At 53.7% G+C, this 15,185-nt stretch overlaps 1 protein-coding gene across 2 annotated transcripts in view; it reads left to right on the top strand.

Moving 5' to 3' along the window:
• The window catches only part of RGS3 (regulator of G protein signaling 3), a 71,886-nt gene that overhangs the window by 17,671 nt on the left and 39,030 nt on the right, over positions 1-15,185 (top strand). For both annotated transcript variants that reach the window (XM_066562891.1, XM_066562892.1), the window contains 3 exons: positions 951-1,034; positions 7,962-8,073; positions 14,362-14,402. In XM_066562891.1, the coding sequence (XP_066418988.1) occupies positions 951-1,034; positions 7,962-8,073; positions 14,362-14,402 (237 nt within the window). The remainder of the gene's footprint in view (positions 1-950; positions 1,035-7,961; positions 8,074-14,361; positions 14,403-15,185) is intronic.

The raw sequence follows: 15,185 nt of genomic DNA, 5'->3' as shown, positions 1-15,185 counted from the left end.
TGTGTCCTTCATTTTGTCCTTCATGTGGCCAGAACCCCAAAAATCTCATCTGCTCCATGTATTTTAGTACATTGCTGATGAATCCCTTCCATTCTGAGCCTGTGGGGAGCCCTTTGTCCTCCTGTGCCAGTGGCAGTGTCACTGTCCCCTCAGCCCAGCCTGAAGCCATGGTCCCCATTCCGTGTCCCTCCTGCCTGAGCCCTGGGCTGCCTGAGGCCAGGCCAGGCTGGGCTGGAGCTGGGGGAAGGTGTTTGATCACCCCCTCCTCCCTGTGGCCCCTGGCTGAGCCCTCAGCTTGTGTTGGCAGGAACACAACTGGCACTTTCTGCCTCCTTACTCCCAAACCTCATCCTGGCGCGTGTCTGGGAATCTGCCCCTTCAGGAGCTGCTTTCTCCCTCTGCAGGGCCCTGTGCAGATCCCTCCTGTTCCCACTCTGCTGCTCCAGGCTGCTGCTGCAGGGTTTCTTGTGCACTCAGGACACGTGAACCTGTCCCATTCTCCAGCATTGATCTGGGTGTGGCACGGGAAGGGACAGGAATTGCTAAAAGTTGCTTTAGGAGTGATGCACACCATCAGGTTCAATATTGGTGCCTGAGGGACGTGGGAACCTGCCCTTCCAGCCCTGTGGTTGTGCTTCCTGCTGACAAACACCCATAACTCCCCCTGCAGAGCAGCCCCTGTCAGAGGCAAGGCTGCTGCTCTTTTCACAGCTGGGCTGCTGGAGGTGTGAGTGCAAGGCTCTGCTTTCTCCTCTCACTGGACTGCGGATTTTGTGTCCGTCTGAGCACAGTGCAGGGTGGCTTCTCCCCATGTGAGTTACAGCTCAAAGTGACACAAAGTGGGTTTGGTGGGTGGAAAGTGTATCTCACTAACCACGCTGCCAGTGGAAGGTTTGACTGTTTCTTTTGTTTCCTTTTTTTTATTTTTTTATTTTCCCATCCAAATGTAGCCCCTGGATCTTTGCAACCCAGCCCGGACTCTGCTGCTGTCGGAGGAGCTGCTCCTTCTCGAGAGCAGGAACAGGACCACACAGGTAAAACTCTTCCACATTCTCTGGGCTCTCCAAACTTGCTCTTCTGCTGTCTTACATAGAGGGTTGAATGATAGAATCACCATGCTTTGGGTTAGAAGGGACTTTAAGCTCATCCAGTCCCATTCCAAGGGCAGGGACACCTCCCACTGTCCCAGGCTGCTCCCAGCCCTGCCCAGCCTGGCCTTGGGCGCTGCCAGGGATCCAGGGGCAGCCCCAGCTGCTCTGGGCACCCTGTGCCAGGGCCTGCCCACCCTGCCAGGGAACAATTCCTAATTCCCAACATCCCATCCATCCCTGCCCTCTGGCACTGGGAGCCATTCCCTGGGTCCTGGCATTCCACACCCTTGTCCCCAGTCCCTCTCCAGCTCTCCTGGAGCCCCTTCAGGCACTGGAGGGACTGGAAGGGACACCTCATTACATGGAGAAGGGAAATGTTTCATTGTGCAGTGACTGTATTGATATGATATTTGGAAAGGCTTCTGGACAGTTTATTGTGGGATAAACTAAATATCAAAACTCTCTGGGCTAGAAATCAACTGTTGTTCCTGTTGCCTTTGGGCTCAGAGAGAGGAAACTGTGGGTGGCAAATGCACATCAGTGACAGCCCAGCAGGCTCAGGAGGAGGGGGTTTAAGGATGTTTTGTGCCAGGTTAGAGAAGCACAGAGTGGTTCAGGCTGAAAGGCACCAGGGGAGGTCATCCAGTCCCATCCCCTTGTTCAGGGATCCCCTGAAGTCACTCAGGGTTGTGTCCACATGGCTTTGCAGCATCTCTAGGGAAGGAGAATCCACTAGAACTAGAAGCAGACAGAGAACTTGCTGCAGATGTTCTCAGAATTTCAGTTCCTGAAACAGCTCACGTGTCCTGCCCAAATTCCTCTCGTTCTTCTTACTTCAACTTTTCTGCCATGTTGTCGGAGAGCTGTTGGAACTCTGGGGGCACAACAGGACTTTGGCACCCTGGGGATGAGACAGCTCTTACATCCAAACTGGCAGGGTTTGGATGTGTTGATCACATTTGCTGCTGCTTTCACTTGCATCCAACTGCAAAGTCTGCAAAGCCTTGGAATCTGGGAGAGAGGCAGAGCCCACTCGTGCGCTGCTAACCAGGAACATTTCTTCTGGGGTAATTTCAGAGGATCTCACTGAGTAATTTGGGGTTGAATTCAGTAGGAGTGAACAATGTGTCATCTCCACAGATCTGTAGAGAAAGTTCTGCTTCACTGGTTTTAGTTTCTGGGTGGCCAACAGCAGAAGGCCTGAGCCAATTCCCATCGCTGGCCAGTGCAAACCAGCAGAGGGTTGTGCTAAGTGACTCCTCTCTCTCTCTGGTTTTCATTGTGTAATTCATCCCTTGCTTTGACTTGAACATCTTTTCCTTTTTTTCTGCCAAAAAGTACATGAAAATACATCAAAGTACATGAAGAATTCCATGATTGATTAGAAAACTTGGCACTAACTTTTAACTAAACCCCTTTCCCTGTCTGCCCTGCTGTCATGTGCTGCTCAGACTTTTCTGGGCACCTGCAGGACTGAAACCCAGGTAAACTGCTGTTGTGTGGTACAGCTGTGCTGGATGGTTTGGGGGTGCAGCTGAAGTCAGGAGTTCCTCCTGGCTGGGTTGGTTTACCTGCCTTCAGGTCAGACTCAGATATTTGGAGCAGCAGCCAAATGTGGAATATTTATGGATAACTAATGCTGTTTGCAGCCTGGGTGGGGTATTTGTGCAGGTGGGAGTGATGAAGAACCCCAGGACAAGTGTGTTTGGAGGAGCAGAGACCCCACTAGGGGCAGGGTGAGGAGGAAAATGTCTCAGGGAAAGGACTCTGCTTATGATGCTCTTGGGGTGAGCCTGGAGCTGGGAGAGTCTCGGGTTTTGGTTGTTAATTGCTGCCCTGAGATGTGCAGGATGTCTCTGCTTCGGCCCGTGCAACTGAAGAATGAGTCTGGACTCTTCACTTTTCGCTCTTGAAGTTGTTTATTAATTCTTATCTGTAAAATTTTCTTCCTGCCCAGCCGAGGTCTGCTCAGCAGGGCAGCCACAGGCACTGCGACCGCCCCTGAGGGGGTGTTGTCCTTTTATACTACAAACTACATAAAACATATTGACACTTAATTCCCAGTACCTATCACCCATGTTAGACAGTGCACTTCTATTCTAAATATAACATATTTACACTTAATTCCAATATCTATTACCTGTGTTAGACAGTGCACTTCTATTCTAAATATAACATATTGACACTTAATTCCAATACCTATCACCTGTGTTAGACAGTGCACTTCTACTCTAAACCAATCCCAAAGTGCCAACATCACTGCAGAAAATGGAGAACAGGAAGAAGAAGAAGAAAGGCTAGGCACGCTTAAGTTCTTCCATCTTGTCCCTGCAACTCCCATACCAAAATCTTAAAATCTACATTTTCACCTTGTGATCATTTTGTTCTTACGCTATTCAAACCTGTGTGACTTTCAGGTCCTCATACAAAGTTGGCAACTTGCTCCAAGGGTCAAGATCAAATCCCCAGGTGCTCTGGGCTGCGTGCCAGGGTCTCTGAGCCCCCTGGTGGGGTCCTCGGCAACTCTGGACACCTGGAGGGATGTGCTGAGTTCTGACAGGAGAGGATTTCCCAGCTGGAGCTGGTGCCAGGGAAGGGCAGGGTGCAGGCCAGGAGTGTGAGGCAGTGTTTGGGAATGCTGGTGCCCTGGGGCTGTGCTGTCTGGGTGAGCTGGCACAGGGGCAGGGCAGCAGGGGCTGAGTCAGTGGGGTGAGGAATGAGAAATGCTGAAGGGAACAGCCCGTGGTGCTGAGCCCCTGCTGGCAGGGACAGTGGAGAGAGCAAGGCTGGGATGTCACCTGTGGCCCTTGGGAAGGGCTCTCTCCTGTCTGAGTGTGGGCACAGCCATGGAAGGCTCTGGGGAGCTCCAAGGAGCTCCTGCAAGTCTCTGCAGTGCCAGGCTCTGCTTTGGTCTTGCTGAGCTGTGAGGGGAGAGAACCTGAACCTCTGCAGCCAGCAACACCTAAAACAGCCTGGACACCACAGGTGCAGGAGGGCTCTGACTCCTCTCTTTGCTGGCCTTGAGTTCTTTCCCTCTCTGCCTCCTCTGATGCCTGGACAGAGGCTGTCTTGTGTCCAACCAGTCCTTTCTTCCTTCCTTGCTCCATGAGGTTTTCTGTTTTCCCACTGCTCTTCCCACACAGCCTCTCTCCAGCTGGGCTCCTGTGCTTTGCAGGACTGTTCTCTGTGTGTTTTTAATCTGCTTTGCCTGAGAGGCTCAAGACAGGAGGGCCTGGGTGCAGGGCCCGGAGCTGCAGGTCCTACTCCTTTCTTTCCTTCCCAAACCCCCAGAATCTTTTCCCTGGGGCAGTTTCCACATCAGGCACTGCATCCTTGTCCCTGAGCAAACTCTCTCCCATCTCCTGAAGGAATCAACCTATCTCTCTGGAGGCTTGCCAGGGTCTGTCCTTTCCCTGACCTTACCTCTGGGGCAATCCTTATTCAGGCCTTAATCACATCCTGTCTAGACTTTGCTGCAATTCCCATTTTATGGCCTCCTGAAATCCCTCCAGCCCGTGGAGTGCCAGAGGAGCCAGCGGGCAATGGCCCACGGGGTGTCCAAGGTGGCCTTTGGCCCTGTCCATCCATCTCCAATGGACCTGGAGTTCTCCCAAAGCCCTGAGGTGTCTGCTCAGGGTGGGCCACGCTCCTGCCCTCCTCATCCCTCCTTTCTGCCACTCTGGCAGGGTCTGCAGGTCAGGATGGGCCTCCTGAGTCCTGCAGCCTCATGGATGGGCTTGGCTGGGTTTATTCTCCTCTCTGTAGAGCAGGAGCCTTTCTCCTCTTTCTCTCTTCAAGGCCGCATTTCTGGGCATCTTTTCACAGTGATTTTGTTGGCACATTTTCTTCCCAAGTTGTGATATTGGTTCCCTCCTGCCCAGGGCAGGGCTCAGTGGCAGTCCCAGGGTTATCCCCCCTTGGGCAGCACACTGGCCCATTGCTCCTGCTTTCCCTCTTGGCTTTCAGTTTCTCCTGATTTCCCTCTTTAAATGTGTCCCTGTCTCCTGTGCCAGTGCTTTGCCAGTTTTGTCCTGTAGCTGCTCAGGTCCCTCAGCAGAAGAGGCTTTGCTGTTTGTGGTGCAGAGCACACCCAGGTGAGCAGTGTGGAGACATCAGGGTCAGCCTCAATGAACAACGTTTCCCCCCTAAAAGGCCCATGTGACAATGGCCATGTGGCCTCAGTCACTGCAGCAATGACCCAGGGTGCTCAGCTCTGTCTTCAGAGAGTCCTTCTGTCCTGGCAGCTCCTGGATTTCTGACTATGGGCTAGGAAATTCTGCTAAATACCCAAAGCTACTTTGACCCTCCAAGGAGCAACTCTGGTGAATTCTGTGACCTGCCTGGGTGAGCCCAGACGTTGTGTTTGTTGTTTGTTTGCTCTTGACTTTTAGGAGCCCTGTGGTTTTTCAGGGTAGATCTTTTTGCCAAGGGCTGTTACAGACAGGTCACAGCCCGTCAGTGTGGGATGGCAGCCCAGGGCAGAGCTCCACGTTACTCCTCCAGTCCCTCCTTACCCCTGCTGCCCTGGGGTCATCCCTGAGTGCCCTCCTCAGCTCTCAGGTGTCCAGCTCCAACCTCTGGGTCTGCCAGAGCCCCAGGCCCTGCAGTGCTGGGCTGTCCCTGTCCCTGCCTGTGTCCCTGCCCCTGTCCCTGCCTCTGCCCCTGCCTCTGTGGGTGGAAGGGGCACTTTTGTTTTTCCTCCCAACAGCCTGGAGGAGCAGAGGCACCTCTATCAACTGCTCTCAGTTCAATTGTCTTCCTGGAAGCAGCATCTGACAGAGATGCTCCTACAGAACCTGCACTTTTGTGCTTTTACCTTCTACATCCTGAATACAATCCGTCCAATTTTCCTGTAAAAGTTCAATACCTGTAAGTTCTTAGCCATGTAATTCCATTTCCAAGATTCCCTATTGAAACTTGCTTGGTTTTGAAGAGATTTCCCTGCTGCTTCCACTCTTTTTTCTACCCTTTAAACTTCCACAGGTAGTAGGTTTTCAGTTTCTTTCCTCCATTTCTGTGTTACTGTTAGCTGATCATACTTTTATCTCCTTCACTTTGGGTTGCTATCCCAAAATCCCTTCAGCATCTCTTCTTTGGGGTTGAGGGGCCTGAGATGGCAGCAGACATGTCCCAGAAAATGGCACACCTTTGGCCACCTTTGGCCACCTTTGGCCACCTTTGGCCACCTTTGGCACAAGGTGGGCATGGGATGAGGGTTATAGTGCAGTTTCTGCCTGGTTATTCCTTGTGTTACCAACAAGATCAGAAGGAATGAAGAGGGTGGATGTGGGCACAAGGCCAGCAGAGTGCTGAGAGCAGAGGAAGGGATTTTCCAAATAACACAGACAAGAACATCCCCTCCCTGGTTTCATTGTCAATTAAAGCTCCACCAGCAGCTTTGTACTTACTGAGAATCCCACAAAAATGAACTTGCACTGCAAGGAGAAGTCTTGTGGCAAGGGCTTGGTTTTGGATTTGGAGCCAGATGCTCTTCCCTGATGTGAGACTCCCCAGCATGTGACAACTGTTACCCAGCTTGTCTTCCTCAGGATGTGTCCATGAGCCACAGACACAAACTGTGCTGTCAGCTGGGACTTGGTCCCTGTGGGAACAGAGTCACCTCTCTGTGTTCCCTCCCACCCCTCTGTGACTCTGGGTGTTGTCTCCTTTTGCTAAAAGACCACAAACCCTTCCTTGCTGTGGCTCAGTGTTGCAAAGCTTTCCCTTTGCTGTGGGAGGTTTTGAGGGGCACTGCAAGGCCCTCACCCTGAGCAGGTCTGGCACCCACTGTGCCACTGTGCCATTGCCACCTTGCAGCTGCTCCCTGGCATCTCTGATGACCAGGGACAGCACTCAGGGGCACGGCTGGAGCTGTGTCAGCTCAGGCTGAGCTCAGGGCAAGGTTCTTCCCCCAGAGGGTGCTGGCACTGCCCAGGCTCCCCAGGGAATGGGCACGGCCCCGAGGCTGCCAGAGCTCCAGGAGCCTTTGGGCAGCGCTGCCAGGGATGCCCAGGCTGGGGCTGCTGGGGGGGCTGGGCAGGGACAGGGGCTGGGCTGGGTGACCCTGGTGGGTTCCTTCCAGCTCAGGATATTCTGTGGTTCCATGATTCTGTGATCTTTGAGGCTCTCTGTGTGCCCCAGCTCCTGGAGACTAGGGCAGGCTCTCATCCCTGGGAGGCTTCTGGGTCCAGGATCTCCAGTGCAGTGGAGAAACCCATTCTCATTTTCAAGGTCCCATTAATCTGAACTGATTGGACTGAGGACCTCAGGCAAGTAAATGCAGGGACAGCATTTCCTGTCCCTGGCCTGGAGGAGCCCCCAGCCCCTGGGACACCTGAGGCTCTGCTGGAGCTCAGCTCTGGGAGACACTTGGGTGGTGTTTCCTGTCCACCCCCACCGTGGTTTGAGGTGTCAGGTTTGTCCCCTGCAGCTGCTCTCTGTGGTCCTGCTCTTGTAAAAACCAAACTTTACTTTCTCACTGAGAGCAGTGAGGGTGATCAGAGGGATCAGATTTGCTTTCAGGCTGCAACTTCTGCAGAGTGCTGGGATTAGTTGGCAACTTTTTCCCTCCTCCTGCTGTGATTTGTAAGTGGGAAGTGACAGGAGGGAGCAGAGAGGGTGTGTTTGTGTGCTGTGGAACTGCCAGGCAGGTTTATCCCTCCTGTCACAGGACTCACCAGCCTCAGGAAGCGGCTGCCAAGTGAGGGGAGCCTCATCCGAAGCTCGCTGGGTGCAGCAGCCAGCAGCCCCTTGGGAAGGGCTGTCTGGGCTCCCTGGTGCCTCTCCCTGGGACAGAGGACATTTCCAGGACACTCAGTGCCAAGAGATGAGCTCCCTATAGCTTCTTCTGTGCTGCTCCTGTGCTTCCAGGTGACTCTCTTTGTCTACTCTGACCTGCTGCTCTTCACCAAGGAGGACGAGCCCGGGCGCTGCAATGTGCTGAGGAACCCTCTGTACCTGCACAGTGTCAAGCTCCAGGAGGGTGAGTGTCTGCAGCAGCAGCTGGAGGCATTTTGGGGGTTTTCTGGCTGCTGGCAGCAAAGGTTTCTGGCCAGCAGCACCCTGCTGTCCTGGTGCTTCCTGGTCATCCTTGCTGGGGTGCCAGCACCACCCCTGCTGTCCCTGCATTTACCTGGGAGCTCCATCTCCTGGGACACCTCAGGAGCACCCAGGCCCTTTGCAGCCTTCCTGGGTGCATGGCTCAGGATCTGGGCTGGCATTCCCCAAGTGGTGTCACCCTGTGACAGCGGGGACTGGCCAAGGCTGGGAAAGGGAACTGAAGCCTTGAGGTTTCCCCCATGATGCCTCGAGGGAGTTCAGAGATTGGCTCCAAGCGTGGCTGGCCAAGCTCTGATGACCTTGACTTTGCTGCTTTACTTTGCTACTTCTCTCTTGAGCTGCCCACGGTTTCCCTGTTGCTCACATCCATCCCCCTGCTCACCCCTCTGGGGAGGAAAGGGCAAACCCTCAGAGCAGGGCTGGCGACCTTGCCCTCACCCTGCACCTTGGCTGACACCTTTTGTGTCCAGCTGAGGGCTCAGAGAGGGCTTCTAGGGCAGGGGTGACTGGAAATGGGTTATTTCAGGCTGTACAAAAGGCTCCCTTCAGCTCCTCGTGGTCTAAAGAGGAGTGAGGGAATTGCTCTACCACATCCTATTTGCTATGGTGGAGCCACTTGTTGGCCCTGGGCCCAGTTTCACCTTGTTCCTTGTAGTGTGGTCGCTTTTGGGTATGGGCTTGTTTTATGTACAGTTACCTGACTGTGCCACAGCTCCTTCTCCAGCCCAAGCAGCTGCCTTGGGACCCCACAGGGGAAATCTGGATGAGATAGAAGGAGAAACTTTCCTGTCATGAGGTTGGTCAGATATTGAGTTGCCCAGAGAGGTTTTGTGATCTCCATGCCTGGAGGCATTCAGGACTCCTGAGTGCCCTGGTCTGTGTGCTTTGGTCAGGGATTGGACTCCAGAGCCCACCAGAGAGGGCCCTTCCACCCCAAATTACTCTGGAAGTCATGAGCAATGTCTTTATGCAGTCCTGTGGCCCTGACCAAAAGAAATGAATCCAGATCTGGGCTGCTTCTCCAAAGGGATCCTTTTCTGGGTGAATTTTGCTGCTCCCATGACTTTTGCCAGCTGAGCCACGAGCCCTGTGGATGGGCTGTGTCTCTCCACATGCATCACGTTGTTCTGAGCTCAGTGCTGGACACCACAGGCTGCCTGTCAGTTGTTATTTCCCATTTCCAGCAACATTTCTGTTTCCAGATGGATTCCCTGACCTATTTGGTGGGAGCAGAAGCACAAGGGAGGGAGATGGGGCACCACAGCCACGAGCCACTGAGAAAAGCCATTGAAGCTTCCCTGGGGTTTGTTGAGTGTGTTCTCAGCACTGCTTATTTCTAAGAAAGGGACAAAAGAAATTGTTCCTTGTTAAAGTGCTTTTGGTCAGCTCCTGGACCGTGTGTGTGTGCTGCTCCTGGCTGCTCCCAAAGGCTGGGGAATAGCTCTGCTTGGAGAAATCAGCTTCCCTGGCGCTGCTCCTGGCTCTGCACACTGAGCTGTGCTTGCACCCAGGTCAGCCCTGCCTGGCTCTGCCATTGAGCCTCCTCACCTCGGGCACGGTGGATTTGTGAGCAGTTTTCTGCCACTTATTGCCTTGTTGCCGTAATAACTCAGCAGGATCGTGTCTGGAATAGCTTCCCAAGGCTCTCCAAAGGAGATGGGGTCCCCACAGCACTGATTCACCCCCCCGTGCACTGGGAATCCAGCCCAGCTGCTGTTCAGGCAGCTCAAACCCCCCTGCTTGGGGCAGGGCTGCTTCAAAGGCGGCTGGAGAGAGCTCGGAGCTGTCTGTCCCTCTTGGCAGGGATTTGCTGCTGCTCTCCTGAATGACTGAAAGGCCCATGAATAGGAACAGGCATGTGGCTGCCTCCAACAATTGAGACATCTCCGGTGCGCTCAGGGCCATTGTGCTGTTTCCTGTTCCTGCCGCTCGCTGCTCTGTGCGAAAGCAAATCAGTCTGATCTGCCTCACAATGCTGCCTCTTCCTGCTTCACAAGCCCAGCACCGGCTGATGAGCTGGCTCCCAGTGACACAGGGCTGGCTTCCTCAGCAGGCACTGTGGGAATTTCCACACACCGGGATCCTGGTTCCCCCGCAGTGGGTGTGCTCAGCTTTGGGACAGAGAGGGGCATTCCTTTATCCCTTTATACTCTGGGAGCCCATCCCCAGCTGGGATCCTGCAAACAAAGGCTTCTTGACATCCCAGCCTGCTGTGTTGTGCAGCCCCAGGATGCTCAAGGGGCAACAGTGGGATTTATGGGCCTTCTGTCCTTCCTTGGGATGCTGGGGGGCACCCAGGGCTTGCACCCTGCCACGCTCCCCCAGTGGGATGAGCTTGTCCCCTCCTGCAGCTGGGTTTGGATGTGCTCAGCAGTTCCTTCCCTTCCCACACATGCAGGGCCTGGCAGCACCTTGTCCTGGCTGCTGGGTGCAGTCCCAGCCTTGCTGAGCAGAGGTGAGGGTTTGGGGTGCCTGCCCTCACCAGGGCATTGCCACAGCCGCAGGGCCAGCTTCCCTCTTTTCCCATCCTTCTGACCCAACACCAGGCATGCACCCCCAGATCCTGAGAGCAGCAGGTGCTTTCCATGGGCTGCACAGGGAAGTGGCAGAGGCAGAGAGGAGCTGCTGTGCTGTGTGGGTGTGCAGGACAGGGTTTAGCTGGAGAGGGGACGTGTCCCTGCAGAGCTCCCACTGAGCCTCGTGCCCAGCCTGGCACAGGCTCAGCTCACGTCACTCTGCAAGGCAAACCAGTCCCCAGCTCAGCACATCAGGAAGAGAAGGAAATACCTCCAAGTGAGTTTTTTCCTCCTGCTTATTTCATTTTAGCTTTCCCCTGACTTTGTCTGAGGGAATGTGCTGTGCTGCTGTCACGAGAGCTGTGGGGAGCAGAGCTGGGGATCATTCTGGGCATCTGCCACCCCTCCAGTGCCAGCTTGTGCCTCTCCCGTGTATTTCTGGGCTCTGGGCACATCAGGCTCTGCTGCTCCACCCTGACCCTCGAGAGACTTGAAAACATGGAAGGAATCCTGGCAAACCTGGTTTGTGGTGAAATCTGCACCCAGGTCAGCCCTGCCTGGCTCTGCCATTGCCCTCCAGCCTCTCCCTGTGCCTTGCCAGGGATCAGCCCTGCCTCAGCCCAGCTGCTGGGATGGGCAGCCAGTTCATTACTGGAGCTCTCCCTAAAGGCTGGTAGAAAATGGGATTTAAGCCATTCCTTAGCCCAGACTGGCTCCCTGCTTTGTGTGTCCTGTAGGCACAAAGCTGCTGGGCCATGTGTAGCAGTGAGTCCTGGAGGGACAGGAACAGCAGCTGCTGGCTCTGGAGGTTGCTGGTGCCAGGATTCACAGCTCAGGGGAGAGGAATTTGAAAGGGAATTTAATTCTGGTGGGTTTGCACCTTGTCAGGATCAGTTATTACTGCAGAAGGAATCCACAGAGGCCCAAGGGGAGCAGGGTCATTCCCTGGGCTGTCACACTCCAACAGGACCTTTCTTTATGAGGATCTCACATTGTGAAAATCATGTTCACTCTCCTGGGAAAATGTAAAAAGTTTAATAAAGGACAATAGGAGACAAGGAGCATAGAGCAAAGGTTATTAGGGCTGGGTGCATCTTGGCACCTAAGTGTTATCTTTGGGGATATCCCTTAAATACCTTTTCCCTTCCATCAGCCTGTTGCACATTCACAGACCTTCTGCATAGTAAACTTTTCCCCAAACTAGTTTACATGTTCCAATAATTGTTTAGCACATCTCCTCCTTGGATCTGTTTTTTTAGAGTATGTGTATTTTTTGGTTATGGTTTTAGTCTATTTTTATTACTTCTAGCTTTTGGGCCTTGGTCCACCCTGTGACACTCCATGGTGAGTGCTGATAGCTGGCACATCTGTAGTAGGTGTCTTCTTCATATGTTCATTGGATGTTATCTAAGTAGGCATTTTAATACAAGTATAGCTATTTCACTACTATGTCTAAGCTTAATTAACAGCAGAAATAAAAACTATATAACAAAGTTACTTTAACACTATTCATATAAAATCCATTTTAATATTTGTGAAAAGCCAGTATTATAATATGTATCTATAACAACATCATCAGGGAAAACCTGGCTAAAGCTCCTGAGGAAACAGAGCTGGGATGTGCTGCTGGTCCTCTGTGACCTGCTCTGCCAGCCAGCCTGGAGAGGTCCTGGGGCAGGGAAGAGCAGGGCCCAGCTCAGGAGAAGCAGGAGCAGCAGGACTCGTGGTGTGCCAGCCTTTTCTGAGGGGAAAAGCACAGGGTGAGGGGCTCCAATGGGCTCCACAGGGAAAATGCTCCCTGATGGTCCTGCTGGGAGTGATGGGAGAGGGGCTGTGAGCACTCAGGCACTGCCATGGGAGCAGTGGGGGTTTCTCTGTGTGCAGGGGTGAGGGATGGGCTCCAGCCAGGCCCAGCTGCTCCTGCTGCCAGGATCCAGCACCTCTTCCCTCCTGGGAATGAGCATTTGGAGGGGCAGCCCTGGATGAGCACGGGGAAGGTTTTGGGAACACACAGGGGCTCCTCACCTGAGAGGGCCACAGCAGCACTCCCAGTGGTGCTGGGCTCCTGCAGCCTCTTGTCACAGTGTCCTGGTGGCCCTGTAGGGATTTTCCAGCCCAAATCCTGCAAAATTCATTAAAACTGAAGCTGGCAGTGGAGGCAGAGCTGTGACCCCACAAAAGGCAGCTGGAATAGACACCCAGCAAAGGGCTCCAGGCCAGTTCTTCCTGGGTTTCACGTGGCCCAGGGAGTGACTCAAGAGGCACCTGAGTCCCTCAGTGGGTCACAGCTCTTATCTGGACATTTGGGCTGCTGCCTGCAGCAGGAGAATTGTTTTCCTCCAGGGAACAGGGTGTTTCCAGCCCTGTGCAGAGCCTGTTCCCATCCAGCAGCTCAGGCTGCTGAAATGAAGCAGAGCTTGTGCTGACACCACTGCAGCCATGCCCAGGCTGCAGGCCTGAGCTCCTGGCACAGATAATGTCATTAGGAGGGTCAGGGAAGCAGCAGCCCCACAGTGCTGCCAAGGGCAGAGCTGCTGTGAAGGGGCCAGCCAGCTCCTGGAGATGGGATGTTCTGCTTCTGAGAAGGGATGTTCTGCTCTGGAGATGGGATGTTATTCTCTGGAGATGGGATGTTATTCTCTGGAGATGGGATTTTCTGTTCTGGAGAAGGGATGTTCTGCTCTAGAGATGGGATTTTCTGCCCTAGAGATGGGATGTCCTGCTCCAGAGCAGAGGTGATCCTGTCCTGGGGCAGTTCCATGTCCTCCTGTAGGGCTGGTGTATGCCTGGAGCTGGGGACACACCAGGGCCAGGGCAAATCCTCAGGAATGCCTTTTGTTTGGGTGCAGGGAAGGCTGGGCCTGCAGGGACCAGCCTGGGGGAGCAGCTGGAGTCTGACACATCTCCTGGGTTGTCTGGCAGCAAGCTGAGGAGCTCCTCTAGGTTGCTCCATCATTTAGCAGGAGGAGAATGGCAGAGTTGGTGATTGTGTTGTCCCCAGCACCATCCCCTTTCACAAAGCTGTGGAAGTGGAAGTTCCCTGGCTGGGTCTCCTTGCTGGGCAGTTTGTCCTCAGCCCAAAGGAGCAGGATGAGCTCCTTCCCCTGCCCCATCCTGCTGCTTCCCATTGCTCTGGGATTTGGCTCCATCCCCTTGCAGAGGCAGTGCTCCAGCTGCTGGCACTGGTGGAGGCTGGGATAGACAGCAGGACGGCCCAGGACCACCAGGACCAGCCAGGACTTGAGGCAAGAAGCTGGAAATGAGATGCAGGAACAGGAGTTTCTCTGTGAGTCCTCCTGGGAGTGAAGTGCCCCCAGGGATAGGATGGAGAGACCCATCCTTGATTCCCAGGATGGCTCTGTGGGTGCTGCAGGAGCTGTGCAGCCCTGGGACGCTCCCACAGGCTGCAGGTGCCAAGACAGGTTGGGCAGCAGAGCCTGCAGTGGCCTCTGAATGCAGCAAACCCTTTCCAAAGGAGGAACCCCCGGGAGGATCCCTGCCAGGGCACTGAGTCCCTGCAGGGCCATGCCCGGCCCTGGCAGATGCCACATACATCACCCAGGTCACAGCCTGGTACTGGGGACAACAACAAACACTCATTCAGTGCTGTCCCTCAGCCAGTTCCTCTGCCAGTGGCTCCACTTGCAGAAATGCAGCTGCAGCTTCGCTCTGATCCTGGTTTTTCTTCCCTGCAGGTTCAGAAGATCGCAAGTTCTGCATCCTTTACCTGGCAGAGGTGAGTACTGCTGATTTCCACTTTAACCTTCCAGTGAGAATGGCCAGGTACTGACAGCTCTGATCCTTTCTTCTGGGGCAAGGAGCACAGAAAAAATTGATTTTAACTTCTCTTCAAATGAATTTGCCAGAAGCCTGGAAAAGAAAAGTAATGGCTGTAGAATATGTGAATAAGAAGCTGCTAAAAGCAGCTTGGGCAGCACTAGGACAGGTTTCTTTTCCCCTTCTCCCTATGGATTTTCCTTGAGACATCTCACTTTTGTTTTCTCTTAGGATTCTTACCCCTGGGGGCAGATTTCTTTCCCAAATGTTTTGTCATTATTTTTAGGCACTTTGCTTTTCTTGTCTTCAAACATCCAGGTTTGGAGCCCTCAAATAAAATAAGGAAGCCCCGTCTGAAAGCAGAATCATAGCTGTAAACCCACATGTAGCTGAGTGCTCTAAGCAGCTTTGCAGTCACCCAAACTTTGGCACAGTCCCTTTTGTCAAGTCAAGGACTCTGCAGAGTTGGTTCACACTGGACCTCCCTAACCACTGAAGGCCGTGGGGCTTTTTGCTTTTGCAGTGACTTTGCTGTGTTCCTGCTTTCAAGGCCTTGTACTCTCTGAGGTGGAAAGGTGGGTCTGGGAAAGCTCCCCAGGGCACAGAGGAGAAAGGCAAACACTGCTCAGCAGCACTGTGCAATAATGAGCCATTGTGATGGCTGGGTGCAAATGCTCAGTGTGGAAGTTGTTCACCTTGAGAGGCTGGAGCTGGGCCAGGGCACGACTCGCTGCAGAGTCCT

The sequence above is a fragment of the Molothrus aeneus genome, chromosome 19, assembly GCF_037042795.1.
Source record: "Molothrus aeneus isolate 106 chromosome 19, BPBGC_Maene_1.0, whole genome shotgun sequence".
Taxonomy (NCBI): domain Eukaryota; kingdom Metazoa; phylum Chordata; class Aves; order Passeriformes; family Icteridae; genus Molothrus; species Molothrus aeneus.
Note: the sequence above shows the minus strand (reverse complement) of the source record. Positions and strands in the feature narration are given on the sequence as shown.